This window comes from Podarcis gaigeae (assembly GCF_964106915.1).
Source record: "Podarcis gaigeae genome assembly, chromosome: 7".
NCBI lineage: Eukaryota > Metazoa > Chordata > Lepidosauria > Squamata > Lacertidae > Podarcis > Podarcis gaigeae.
The window spans coordinates 87,598,993-87,614,168 of NC_139683.1; the positions used below are offsets into that span (position 1 = coordinate 87,598,993).

The window sequence follows — 15,176 nt, forward strand, 5'->3', positions numbered from 1 at the left end:
TGGACCCAAATCTTTATTGAGCCCAATTTGTTAAACCAGAAGTGGAAGCAAGTAAGAAAAACAAACAATGATTGGCTTAAATTATTGCATATTATTCCATTTCTAAGAATGGTAAAAATTATAAATACATAATTTGTAGTAAAAGCCTTTTTGCCAAAAAAAATATTTAGCACATTCTTTAAAGAACCACAAAGTTGTAGAAACAATGCTATAAAGACGTGGGGGGAAAGGGAGGTTTTCCTCCACTAGAACTAAAAAGTGCATAACCAACATCACGGTGCTATCTCTAAGGCAGGCAGGTGTTACTGTCGCCTGTGCAAAGCAGATTTTTCATTACAGTACTAAAAAAGCAGTTGAGAAGATCAGAGGGAGAGAAGGGGGGAGGAGGAGGAGGAGGAGGAGGAGGAGGAGGAGGAGGAGAAGAAGAAGAAGAAGAAGAAGAAGAAGAAGAAGAAGAAGAAGAAGAAGAAGAATGCATAGCACTCCAAGTCAGAGGTACTGAGTCTTGGCTTCTCAGGGCACTCAGGTCAGCATGTCCCAAAGGCAGCAGCAGCACAGCGCAGTCCAACATGCTGTCAGGCAGGTACTTTCGGCAGAGTTATCCCTTCGCTGCTCTTCCACAACATACACTGGGAAGAAGAGAAAAACACACGTCAAGAGGAGCTGCAACCAGTTGTGATGCATCACCCACAACCCAAGAAGAGGCCTGTAGCCAACTTAGACTTTATTTACACAACTGTTCTCCCATGGCTAATGATGCTCAGAGGGTCGCGGGGCTCAGTTTTGCCCAACATGAATTTGACATGCTGCTTGCAGGTAACATGTGGAGAGAGATATATACAGAGAGAAGCCTGGAAGGTTCTTGAATGTTCATCTTGCGCATTTTAAAAAAATTAAGTATCTCACTCCTTTACTAATGTAGAAGGGTAAAAGCACCCCTGACCGTTAGGTCCAGTCTCAGACAACTCTGGGGTTGAGTACTCATCTCACTCTATAGGCTGTTTGTCCACAGACAGCTTCTGGGTCATGTGGCCAGCATGACTAAGCCACTTCTGGCGAACCAGAGCAGCGCAAGGAAACGCTGTTTACCTTCCCGCTGGAGCGGTACCTATTTATCTACTTGCACTTTGACGTGCTTTTGAACTGCTAGGTGGGCAGGAGCTGGGACCGAATAATGGGAGCTCACCCCGTCGCGGGGATTCAAACCGCCAACCTTCTGATCGGCAAGCCCTAGGCTCTGTGGTTTAGACCACAGCACCACCCGCATCCCTAGAAAGGTGGTACTCGACCGAATTAAATAGCAGAAATTAACCCTTCTCTTGCGTTCTAGAATTCTAAGCAATGAAAGCAAAAGGTGCTGGGATAACTGATAGGCACCTGGGTATTCATAAAAACAGTTCTACTAAAACTAATACAAATAATAAACAATTTAACACAAAACTACCTGCACTTAGATTTTTTACTCTGTGTTGATCACCCTTTTGCGCTAAGGATCATTTCCCAAAAAACATTTCTGCCTTTGTCCTTGTGGGGCCTTCTTGAATTTGGCAAATGCCTGGAGGAAGGCGATCTTGATCAGCGCAGGCTGAAACTAACCAAACAGGTTTGTCTTGAAATCTATCTGGACCTTGCTTTGTGTTGCTAGCCTGAATGGATGAGGAGAGTCTAGCAAATGCCGTTTGTGTTTGTCTGCACACAGAGAACACACTGTTTTGCTAGGCTCCAGCATCAGCCAGACCCGACAATGGCTCCATTCTCGACACCCCCATTGCTTCTTGCCCACAAGCCACTGACACCTCAGTGTTACAGTAGGACATTCCTCATAGTCCTCCTTGGGTGTGTGAAAGAATATCCACCCCCCTTCTCTCTCCCCATCTGTGAGTGGAAGCTATTTCACAACATCTTTAAAGATGTGCAACATCTTTAAACTTGGGACCAGTTATCTGAAGGATTTAATGTAAAATTTAATTTAACCTTCTGGTCCCCTGGGCAGAGAGGGTCTTTCCAAAGACAGCTCCTAGATTACAGAAAGTGCTTCCCAGGGAGGCTCATCCAGCAGCCATGTTTAATATCCTTTGGGTGCCAGGGGAAGAGCAAAGTACTTTTTACCCTCCTAGGCCAGGGGTCGGCAAACTAAAGCCCAGGGGCTGGATGCGCCTCCCTGGCTTGTAAATCCAGCCCATGGACCCTGCTGCCCGCTCGGTCAGTCCCCAAGCGCTGTGGACGAATCGCCACCCTGACTTCTGCAATACTGGCACGGCTTCTGGGAAGGCGGTGACGCTGGCGCGGCTTTGGATTGCCTGCAGGAAGTTCCTGCAGACAATCTGAATCCTCACTGCCCGCACACTGAGGTAAATCTGGCGCGGCCATGGACAGAGAGGTGGGCAGGCCTGGGCCTGGTGGGTCTTCAGCCGGAGCCTGGCGCACCTACTGGCCTCGTGCCTAGCTTGGTGCTGGAGGGTGAGCTGCCCACCGCCTGCCCTGCACTCCACGTGCATGGCCTGCCTGCCGACCTGGCCTCGGACGACGGCGGATGGAGTGGCTGCCGTTCATCTACAACAGCGGTGCTGAGACGTGCTCCTGAGCGCGTGCAAAGTGCGTTCCTCCTCCTGGTCCGGAGGCAGCTGCAGGAACGGCTTGCAGGGTATTTATATTTTTCAAAATATAGTCCAGCCCCCTACAAGGTCTGAGGGACAGTGGGCCAGCCCCCTGATGAAAATGTTTGCCGCCCCCTGCTCCTAGGCCTTTCAGAAGTACATTGGGCAAGGAAAGGCAAAGGGGCAGGGGAGGGAGAACTCAAGCTATTCTGCACAACACGCAGCCAGGCTGGTGCCAACTGGGCAGGAGGGATGGGGCCGCATCTTCCACATAGACTGGTGTGCTCTGCCCCCCCCCCAACCTGAAGGAATGTCATGGAAGAAGAGGACTTGGGATTCAAAGCTTCCCCCAGTCCACCCCAACATGCCTCTCCCCCTCCCTCCTGCCAGAGGCCCAATGGCACTGGGGCGGGCACAGGTGTTTGAGGCCTGCATGGGTGCATCACCCTGTCTACTAGGCTTTATTTCACCCGGGTTCAAGACCCAGTTTGCCCCCCCCCCATGCATTTGCACAGGTACACACAGGCTGGGAGCCTCACTGGTGCCCCACTGGAGGCTTCACCCGGGACAAAAAACCTGGCTATTCCCCCCATAGCTACAGCTCTGCTACCCCCAACTGAGTTTGCCAGTTCATTGGGACCTGCAAGGAAGTCTCTGGGACAGGACTTTATCTGTGGTCACACTGAGACTATCAAACTCTTAAGTCAAGGGAGACTTGGCGGCCCCCACTCCCCACCACTAGGTAAAATGCCTCTTTTTCAGCAAGCTTTGACAATCTCTTCCACATTAGAAATGCAAATCATCTCGCAAAGAAGTACCATTTAAACTGCTGGATCGAATTTCCATATCGTAAATTAAAAGTGTTCGCAATATGTTTATTATTATTTAATATCCATAATCAATATATTTAATTAAATACATATCATTAAATACACAATTAATAGTTTTAATATAGTCAATTATTAAACAAATTTAATACAGAAACAAATGTTCGTGTTTTTGTTAACAACGTAGGACACAAAAATATTTTTTTAAGGCTTTAAAATGCTGCTTCTTGAATACTGCAGCCCACAGACCCATCCTGCTGGACCCTCCTGCTTTGACCATCTTTGCTATTTAGTTCCTCACAGTTGGAATTGAAGAAAAGCTTTCTGCAAGAGCTGCAAAGACAATCAAACTCCACCCCCTCAGCCTTGATTTTAAACTGGGCTCTTGGCTTACGCCAATTGATTAGCATAGATAAGGTAACTGAGCAAGCATTCTCAGTGACTGCTTGGCTTCCTCTTATCTTAATAACTTTGAAGGCTAATCCCTTAGAAAGGTAAAACTTGAAAGCCCTGTTACCACCTCATTCACTCAACACAGCAAAAAGGGCCTCATAACTGTCCCTGGAGTGGTTTTGCACACTTCAAACAATTTTGAAAGCTGTCCTGGATATTGTGGGAAATTAATATTTATTAAATAACATAATCTCCAATTTGGAATAACTGAGTTTGGAAAAACTGTCAGCAGAAGCAAGCTTTGAGATATGGAAATACATTTACGGAACAGCTATTTTCTCCCTAAAGATGAAGGGGGCCATCCGTTTCCAACTTCCTATGGTAAAATCTCCACCCCATATGGCACAACTGCTCACTACGGAGTGTGTGCAACAGCACACAAGCTGAATGAGGAGACTGGTGGCAACACAGCCACGAATGTGGGGAGAAGCACAGTCCTGGGCTTCTCAGTGCTTGCACTTGGGCAAAGAAAAGAGGGTGGGAAATAAAAACTGCAATTCTAGGGCAGCACTTGTGCTGGAGCTCGTTTAAGTGCCTCTCTGACCAGAGGAAGAACAGGCATCCTGGACACTCTGGACGCCTCTTGGCTCTTAGGGGAGAAAGAAGATAAAAATAGCCTCAAAGTGTGACTAACTAGTTCCACAATTAAACACCAACTCCATTTAGAAATAAGTAAGGGAGCATTCCGGATTGGAAAAAAGTATGTTGGGTGGGTCTACAGCATTTTGATCTTTGTAAAGTCAGCAGGGGGCGGGAAGGCAGTCAGGAGACATTGCACCAAGACAATAACAGCTTAGAGAGATCTTTGATCTGAGGCCGGGAGGCTGAAGGATTCCTAGATACAACAGGCAGTAAAACTTCATTGCAGAACACAAGCTGATAGCCGGCGCCGTTTCCAGTGGGAGCATTTTGCAAGATCACACACTGGGGACAAAGGGGAGCTCCTGCTCTATTCGCTCTCTGCCCAAGTGCTCTGCTGAAACCGTGTCACTCTGGGCTCAGAGACTCTGCAAGCTGGCACTTTAAGTGACGTGGAACCAGATGCAAACACATGTTTCACTCTCCTATAAAGCAGGTGGAAAATCTGAAAGGAGCCCAGGGGTTACTGGGGGAGGGGGAGAGCCTTGGGCCCCCTCAATGTTGCTCCGCTCAACCTCCGTTCATCCGCTGCCACTGGCCGTGCTGGCTGGAGCTGATGGCAACCAAAGCACGTGGCCCAAGTGACAGAAGGCAGTGGGAACTCCAGGATTTCCAGACTTTTTTTGTTTACTTCAAAATTCCTCAGGGTGCAAGTCAGCACTCCCAAATTCGCTATTTGCCCCACGAGATGAGGTGGGGGCTGGAGAAACATACAGTAGCCGTCGGTTAGAGGTTCCTGAGAGGGAACAGTTTTTCTTAATCTGAGTGAACATTTAAGAAATTGCATATGAAACAAAAATGAAAGACCCACAAGATTGTTTTTTGATAGGCTGCCTCCCAGAGCTGTTTCTTCTGTGCATTTCTTCTCCTTATTCTTACTTTGACGACTCCCCACTTACTAGAGATAAACCTGGGTGTCACTGGCATACTGACTCTCATAGCTCAAATCTTTGAACCACCTCACTCCAATGGGTTCGAGACAATGTTGAGCACCTACGGTTGCCATGACAGCTATGAAGTATTGATACTCTCTGGTTGAGACGGGAATGCTGAGGCCTCATAGAGCTTTAACTACTAAGATCCTCAACATGAATTCTGGGACTATCCCAGTCAGGTAAGGGAGGAAACCTGCTCAGTAGCAGGGGAGGAAAGTGCACCATCGGAACCCACGATCCACCACAAGTATCCATCACAAGGTAGTCAGGTGCCAAAGTAGACAAGGGATGCTGGAGAGCAAAGATGGGCTCCCTCTGGGTGAGAAGCAGCACCACTTGGCCCTTTGCTTTTGCTGAGCCAGAAAGAGCAACCCACGCGTCCCAGCCCACGTGCCCAGGTCTCAGTAACGCAAGCTGGTTACACCTGGTGGGGTGGGGTGGTCCTGGATTAAAATATGTGCCAGCAAGATCTCATTATGGACGTATTTAATAGCACCACCAGCTGACCTTAGAAGCTGGTAGAACCCAGGGATACTGTGGCTGAGGTCCAGAAGACAGAACAGACATCAGTGTATGATCTGCCCTTTCCTTCACCTAGTAGCTCAACACCTGGCTCTTACCCCATTTTGACCTCTCCCCCCACCTAAAATCATTTATTCGGGTGCCTTCTTCTCCACCCTTCCCAATTGTTATCAGGTTATATACTGTTTAATTGCCAAAGTGGATTCTAAGCTGTTTACAAGCATAAAACGATTGCAAAAAGAAACACAAATATTCATTACTAACATGGACTCTAAAACAATTGCACCAATTGCACTAAAATACCAATTGCACTAAAATAAACATCCCGAGTTAAAATGTGTGACCATGACACACCTGTTCCAAACCATCTCACCACACCAATATATTAAAATAGTAGCAGAAGCCAACAGGTGAACTAATAAGTTGTTAAAATGCACAAAAGCAAGACTTTTGAGCGCACACTTTGGTGGCCAAAAGTTGTTGATAAATCTTTCAAGACCTCTCACCTGCAGCTAATTCTGCTCCAAAGCCCTGTCAAAAACTTTACACTTGTCGCACCCCTGAAATAAAAAGGCAGAGTGTGTGGCTCAGCCCCTGAAGCTGGAGGCAAGCGAAACGTGATCCTGTGCCAACAGTCACTGTAACAAGAGCTCCGCTCACATGCTCCAAAGCAACTTGAGGACATTTGGAGAAGGAGAGCTGCTGCTTTGCATAGGTCAAAAATATATATTGCATAGATCGTTCCAACCATATTCTCCATCCGCTTTGTCCCTCTGGTCCATCTGCAAAGGTTCTTGCCCAGTGTCTAGCCCCTAACTGGTCCCCACGCCCTTTTAAAAATTGGCTAAACTATGGAATAGACTAAAGATCTTTCAACACAACACCCCACCTATTGGGCCAGGCAGTTGTAATCTTCAAGACTGCTTAATCTGGGCTACAGGGAAACAGACCCTGGAAAGAGAAGGGGTAGGTTGGCAGACAGAGGTAACTGAGGCAAAGATTATTTTGGGAGGCTGACAAAGTCACAGGGTAGCTGAAAGCAATAGAACGTCACTTTGTGCCTTCTGATTGGCTGTATTTGGCCCTCGTAAGAGAAGGAAGCAAGGTGGCAACTCAGCCAAGGCCTCTCAATAAATCAAATCTGGGTCATGTCAGAGTGCCTGGGCTCTGGACCCCTCCCAGTCCCATGCAGGCTGATGGGCCACTAGCCAGCAAGAGGATTCAGCAGCAGGTATTTTAATTGTTCTGGATCAATCAACAAGGGTTTTAATGGGATCATTTAACTGCAGAGTTGGAAGGTATCCCGAGGGTCATCTAGTTCAATGCAAGAATCTCAACACATGGTCCCCCATCCAATTTGAAACCATAGCAGACTCTGCTTAGCTTTGAAGACATGCTAGCTGTTTTGAGAACTCCGATTCTGGAAAGTGTAACTGCTCCAGAATTTTCTTGGACTGTGAGGGTTTTTTTCTTCTTATAGAAGCAGCATGACATACTCCAGCAAGGGCTGCCGCCTGTGTGTGTTACAGTTATCAGCAAAACCTCACTGTGGACATGCCTGGGTGATGCAGGTGCATTTTTGCACAATGAACCCAACTCACATTATGGGCTGTTTTAGTTGAATTCTTATTCCCAGATCCATCTAAACTGGTGTGTGTTGGGATTTGTACGACCCTGTCATAAGTGGTTATGGTATGCCCCTACCCTTTGCAGCTAGACTCCCTACTCCATCACAGGGCCAGGGTTTCAGGCTACGGAATAGCATTATTACAGCTTACCTTTTTATATCTCACTAGCATATTGCCCACCTACAACACTACTATGTGCCTTTCTCTGTACGGATGACTTTCCTAGGGAATGTGATGAAAGCCTCTTAAGCCCCCAACCCCAAAATACATGCAGCAGTGAGAGACTTGTGTCAGCAAGATGCACATCTGCCCCCACCATGTATACCAGAAAGCAGAGATGTGCACAATGCCTACTGACTGCCCCAGTAGAGGCGGGGGACCCTGAAACTTCTCACATTAGCCTGTAGTCCAACCTTCTCCCCTCCTGCCCACTCCCAGCTAGGTTCCCCCAGTGTGCCAGCCTGGAAGGAAGGAGAGCTGCAGAAGGGAAAGCAGCGTGCCAAGAGGGTTCAGCACCCTTCTACTTGGGGCAAATTGCAGCCCCCCACAAACACACTTTGGATGTTGTTGCAGCAGATGCATGTCTGAAGATGCAGAGTCTGCTGCCGCCACCATCCACCCTTGGCCCAGCACACAAAGCAAGCCTGGAGTCGGCTCCTCCCTTAAACTATTTGGGTTCTACATATTTTCCTCATGTTTCCTGGAGCCCAGAAACTGTAAGTAGCCCAGCTAGGAGAGAGAGCAGGCATATGGGGCAGCATCTGTAGCAGGACAAATAAGGTGCAGGAACCTATTGCAACGCTCTCCCCACGCAAAGGAGACCCCAGGGAACAGACAGAACTGGGAAAGGGATCTCTTTAAGTATAGACCAAACACAAAGGAGGAGGCTTTTTGTCGGCTGGTGTCACTCCACTCCTGGCAGAAATGTGGAAAAAGGCTGAGGAACAAAAACTTTTCATTTGACTCAAGTTTGTGCTGCTAATGTGAAGCTACTAACACAAGATGCAACAGTTGTAATAACTTCGCTGATTATGTGCAGAATCTTGCAAGACTGTGAATTTCAGCTCACAACCTTGCTTTTAATTGCTCTTAACATCATTTTAATATCAACTGAAGACTCCTTAGTATTTAATATGTCTTAATATGATTAATGTTAGTATTTTGGGGGAGCAATCCTATAGCAAGATTAGCTGTGATGAATAGTAGCCCTGGGGATGAACAGAGTTCAGATCTGGTGTAATGTTACACCGGCTTGCTTTGTGCCAGCTTCTTGTGTACCTTAGGCTGGGTTTTAATTTAAGGCAGTTTCTACATCAAATGTGTTAAGCGATCTTTGTGTTGGCAGTTGTTTAATTCTTCTGTGCTACTTTGGATTTAATATGGATTTTGATAACATTATGGTTATGTTTTAAACTTTGTTTTATGGAGATTGTGTATTATCTAGAGAATTCAGGATGAGGCAGTCAAGAAATACTCATGAATATTTTTAATTATAAAAGTAACATATTTGTTCACAGTTTGGACCAGGCCCAAGGCAAAAACACTACCTCCATGAAAGTGGAAGGCATTCACCTCTGCATATCAGAAGGATTCCACCTCACCTGTGAGAATCCTGAGAACTGAAATTTGCAAGCCATGCAGCCCTTTGTAGCCATGCCCAAAGCTCAGAACTACCACTCTAGAATCAGTTACTTTTCTAAAACCAATAAAGCAGATTCTTCCTAGAAACTCACCGAGCCACTTATGGCAGCGGATATAGTTAAAAACTTCCTACCTGGAGTCCTAAAGGCAGAAAAAACACTTCTGAATCCGAACCACTGCCACTCCCACCACCTTGTAAGTTCATTATCTAATCAGCTGCAGAGAAAAGAGAGCTATGCTTAATCATCTCTGGGTGTTGAGACATACACCAGGTACCAGTCCACACAATGTAAACAATATTCACGGGTGTGTCTTTTTATTTAAAAAACTGCATTACCTTTGTCTTACTGCAGAGACCTTTATCTTGGGTACACACATTTGGTTTCTGCCCATACTGGATGATTAGCTAATGATTAACCTAAGAAAATAGATTTTTAGAAATGTTCCCTTATACTGTGAAAAGTTAGATTCACCTGGGAAGCTGGATCAGCTTAGCCAATGCAAGTTGCAAGAAAAGAGGCTCTTGGAACAAAACCCATCGACTTACAGGAAATAGTCATTTGTCCGAATAAAATAAAAAGTAAATTAATTCCCAACTTTATGGGGCAGCCTAATTATAGGACTGGCACTGAACATCTGCTACAGGAGAAAGCTCTTGGGAAGGAACACTCAGATTACTAAGCCTTTTTACTCACCAAGCTCCTCCTTCCAAGCAAGGCAAGGCACTGTGCTCAATGGGGAGTCAAAGTTCCCCCTTAGCTATCAGAAAATAATAACGTAAGCGGGGGGCAGATTAGTGTCTCCTCTATCAACAAACACCTGTTTAACAGGCACACACTCCAGGGATTTTCTTTATGAATGCACAATTCCATTCTTGGGTCACTCTTGAACCTACCATGTGGGACTCCAATTGCCACCAGGAGATATGAAGCTGTGTTTTCTCCAGTACTGTCCAGGGTGCAAACTGCCTTGCTTCTGTACTGGTTGAAATTGCAGCAAAGTGGGGCCGTGTGCCCTATTTTACAGAGGACAGTCCTCTAACGCAGTGTTTCCCAACCTTGTGCCTCCAGCTGTTTTTGGACTACAATTCCCATCATCCCTTGCCACTGGTCTTGCTAGTCAGGGATGATGGGAGTTGTAGTTCAAAAACAGCTGGAGGCAGAAGGTTGGGAAACACTGCTCTAACGTGAAGTGGGGGCTGTTCAAATCTACTTTAAATATAAAGGTAGAAAGGAAGAGCATGGACGCGGGTGGCACCGTGGGTTAAACCACAGAGCCTAGGACTTTCTGATCAGAAGGTTGCGGTTTGAATCCCTGTGACGGGGGGAGCTCCTGTTGCTCAGTCCCTGCTCCTGCCAACCTAGCAGTTTGAAAGCACATCAAAGTGCAAGTAGATAAATAGGTACCACTCTGGCAGGAAGGTAAACGGCATTTCCGTGCGCTGCTCTGGTTCGCCAGAAGCGGCTTAGTCATGCTGGCCACATGACCTGGAAGCTGTACACTGGCTCCCTTGGCCAATAAAGCGAGATGAGCGCCGCAACCCCGGAGTCATCCACGACTGGACCTAACGGTCAGGGGTCCCTTTACCTTTAGAAAAGAAGAGCAAGGGATTTGGAGCATATGGCACACACAGTTGCCCCCCAAATGGTATTTGGGGCTAATTTATAAAGTTGGGGTAATAAATGTGAAATCCTTCCTTACACGTATGTCCTGATTTCAGATGTTCTTAGGGTTGTTACCCCTATAGCTACAAATGGGCATTAAAGGGGGGGGGGATCTTTTGTTAACTAGATGTTATCTTCAAACTATATCTTTTCCACCATTTCTTTTTTCTATTGAATCTGATCATGGTCTTCCAGATTACTTTTCTGAATTATCTATTGGTGCAAAAAGGAAAGCCATCTACAGCTTTGAGCTTCCTTGCTATGCCCACAGTGGTCTGGGTCACACAGTACAACTTGGTTTGTCTTAAACCATGGCTTAATCATGACCATGCCTTGCCCAGGTCATGCGGCTTCTGCCACTTGCAAAGGTTTGTTCTCGTTTTACTTCTGGCTGACTCAGGTCTATGGATGGATTGCAAGACCTACTATGGCTTCCTTCAGCTGCACCAGGAGGGTGAGAAACCAAAAGGGCACGCAGAGGGCAGCGGAGAGGCATGTTCAATATTTAACCATAGTTTGAGAGAAAATGTGGCTGAATGAGGCAAATATATTTGGATGGGAAATACAATGAATTTATGCATTTGTAGCTACAGTTTATATTCCCCCTGGAATGTATAATTCTCCCAGGAACAGGCTTTTGAAAGATTTTTTAGACAGTTTCCTTTTTGAACTATAGCAAGAAAACCCATTATTTACTGGTTAATAAAGATACATATGTTACATACAAGCAACTTCCAATTTACACAGGGGATACATTCCAAGGCACCGCACATTTAAGTGAAATCATGTATATCTGAAACACCATTGAAGAAGCTTGCAAACACCCCGTTCCCCTTTTCTGACATTTCGGGGTCACTTCCAGGTTTGGTGCAATGCCCATGTTCCTGGTCGTGCACATATCGGACACGCATAAAATGACTGCTGCCTGCACTGTGTAAGATTTCTGTTTCCTCTAGCAGCCTAACAGATCAAACATTTATTACATGAAACGTGCTGGGGATCACCCATGTCAACTTGGTTATTTCTGGTTTTGTAATGACTGATATTTCAGCTGACTCGTTAAAGACAAAATGGCATGCACATTGTTATAAGGAAAAACCAAATATACGACAAGAGTGGAGGTACTTCTCAATTATAAAAGCATCTTATTTGGCTTGGCAAGATAGAAAACTTACAAACACAGTGTGAATGTTGACAGAGCAACCTTACAAGTTGTTTTGTGCAAGGTTCTACAAGAAAAAAGTCAACAATAGTAAACTACCCCCTACATCTGTTAAGTTGTCCAGCGCTAGACTGTCTTGGCCTAAAGTGGCAAAAACCAACCTGTGCCTCCAGCACAAAAACAGATCCAGGAAACAAGCAGCTCTGAACTTGTTCTTTCAGGGAGAGTGTAAATCCAGCACAATACTTTACATTACACATGTGTTTACACACACACACACACACACACACACACACACACACATTCTGGTATTTGTTAATATTTATTATTCAAATGATGTCTAGCTTTGGTGACAACTGCAGGGCTGTGCCACATATATGTTTGTGGTGTCCAATTACAAATTGCTATTAAAAATGTGATATTATCAATGTGCCACTGATGTGAATTGTGCATTAGTTCACGTATTTTGGAAAAATAAATAGAAAGTGCAACTGCATGGGGGGTGGGGTGGGAAGAGAGGCAACTAGCCATTCTGTTTTTGCACCTGTAACCCGGGTTCCAGGAGCCATGTGGCAAAGAGCTTTTCTATCTCAGTTTCTCACACCGATTGGTCTCTCTTTCTTGTTGGAAAAGGCAGAGTAGAGAACTAGGAGTCCTGAATTGCCAGCAGTTGTTTTCCTTTAAGCTGGAGATCAATCCAGGATTGCATAATTCCTTCATTGCATAATCTGGTTGGAGCCAGTAAAAATGTTATACAGATTAGGTTACTGTTTCATGAAAATGAAAAATACAGGAGGTTGAAGGGGCAGGGGAGGAGGGGCTGCAATCCCAGGTGTCTTAATCTCTCTGTGCCCCTTTGACCACACAAATGTCACTTAAAATGCAACCTGTATGAAGCCAACATGGAGTGCAGACAGCCAGAATCTTTTCCTTTCTAAGAAGAGATGCACATGTTGTCGTTGTTTTTTAAAAATGCAGCCCACGTGCCTAATTAAACTAACTCTTCCAAGGCTGGATAAAAAACATGATGTGGCCTATTCCCATCTGGAAAGCAGGGATCATTGTAATTACAAGCTATCCCCATAATTGTATTCCCATACAATGAAATAATTGACCTGTTGAATTTTTGTCTGCCATGTCCAGGAACTCTGCACCAATCCTAAATCAAACCCCAGGCTGAAATCCTATACCCTTTAAATGCCCATTAAATACAAAAAGACTTAATTCTGAGTTGATAGGTATGCCATGTGGATTCTCAATGAGTGCTTAAATTTCTCTACAAAATTTTCATATTTGCCTTTTTGGAGGTTGGAGGAATTATTTAAAATTCACCAAGACTTATTGTGCAGTAGTATTTACATTAAATATCTAGAGAGTACCTATTTTCAAATGAACCCACCACAGGAAAGAAGCATCCTGGTTAACAGGAAAAAAGGAAAGGCAAGCTACAGAGAAGTAAGGCAGAAGCGGGAAAATTACGCTAAAGGACAGGGTGAAACAGAACCCACCCCAGGGATTCCTTTGGCCTGGTGTTCAAACAACTTACTTATCAATCATTCACTGGCTAACTCACTTAGGTTGACTCACTTCACAGAAAACACTTAGAAGGCCTGGAACCTGCACATTCTGCTCCATCCATTTCTCCTTAGGAGGGCCGGGAGCCTGCATTCTCTATGCAAGTTCGGAGTCCAGGACCTTTGCTCAGGGAATTAGAGAAGGAAATCCTGGGTGCCCTGGGACCAGTGAGAACCAATTTGGCAGCCGCTGGATTATACAATGCCAAGACAACATTCCCCTTATTCACTGACTGCTTGTATGCATACTTAAAATTATTTTAATACAGAAGCACTATAAAATAACTTACATCATAGTAAATAAACTCAGTGTTCAATAGAATTTTATACTATATTTGTCATATTTGTCCATTTTCTCTTACTTCAATATAAATTTAAAAACTAGAATTTCAGCTATTTTACATAACTCCCCCCAAAAAACATCAGCGTAGGAGAGTTCATTACTTCCCTAATTAGTTGCTGCATAAATTCAAAAAGTAAGAGATATATAGGATTTCCGGGGGGTGGGGGGAATCTGTTTTCAACTGATTTAAATTTACTTTGCAAATTTCCAAAACCTTTCATGAATTAACGTGCGTCCCTTTTGTGACTCATGGGGTGTCAAATAAAGGTGAAGCGCTGGCCTCTGATACCTCGTGAATCACAAGGTCTGTACATTTCAAATTACTTCTGTGCTGCTTTGCTATTCCAAGGCTGCTAAAATGACAAAGACATGACAATAACAGAGTAAAGATAACGAAATTAGGATTACTACCAAGCAAAACCATGACACTACCAGCAGACAATCAAAAGTGTAAATGGGACACCTATTCTCTTCTACCTGATCATATTTCTGCCACATCAATCTATTCTCATTGATTAAAACACAGAATAAAATAGGGTGATCCAAAAGATACCAAACCTGTTAAGCAATACAAAAGCATTTTAAGCACGACTATTCATCCTTAAGCACAACACCTTTAACTAGCCCCAATCCTGAACTGTTTTCTAAATTTAAAAAGTTGCTCTAACATCTACTACGAGAAACTCTTGTGCCAATATATTTGCAAACTTCACCCCAACTCCACCCCTTCTTTGTCACCGCAGGAAGATTATCTTCCTATGAATTATTGAACCTCTCGTTTCCTTGCACTCAGTTTATAACCTGAGACTGCAATAAAATGAAAATGAGCTTTAAGGACATGTGGAACAGAGGCGCTTCAGAATGTGTTGCTGTAATAGCTAGCATTACAGATATAATTTTGTAATTAATAAACCCTGACATACTGGAATCCTTCACTTAATGCCACATAGATATAGAAAGGAAAAGGAGTCCATTCTGTCAGGTCCTGTGCAAGCGGTCATCCAGGCTGGGCCCCGGCCAAGGGCCCCAGGGGCTCCAATAGGCCCCTCACTGGCTCTGTCCCAACTGAACTCTTTTCCTACTGGGCTATGGGTGGCCAATAAATACACTGGCAGCGCCACTTGTGAATGGAAGATGGAATAGAGTGGTACTATTACTTCCCTTGATCTGGACACTATACTTCTGTGGTTT

The 15,176-nt window shown here is 44.9% G+C and overlaps 1 protein-coding gene across 3 annotated transcripts in view; it reads right to left on the reverse strand.

Annotated features, from left to right (window-relative positions):
- Positions 1-15,176, reverse strand: part of CYSTM1 (cysteine rich transmembrane module containing 1) — a 32,628-nt gene continuing 17,452 nt past the window's right edge. For all 3 annotated transcript variants that reach the window (XM_083748720.1, XM_083748721.1, XM_083748722.1), the window contains exon 3: positions 1-629. In XM_083748720.1, coding sequence (XP_083604846.1) covers positions 523-629 — 107 coding nt within the window. In that variant the 3' untranslated portion in view covers positions 1-522. The remainder of the gene's footprint in view (positions 630-15,176) is intronic.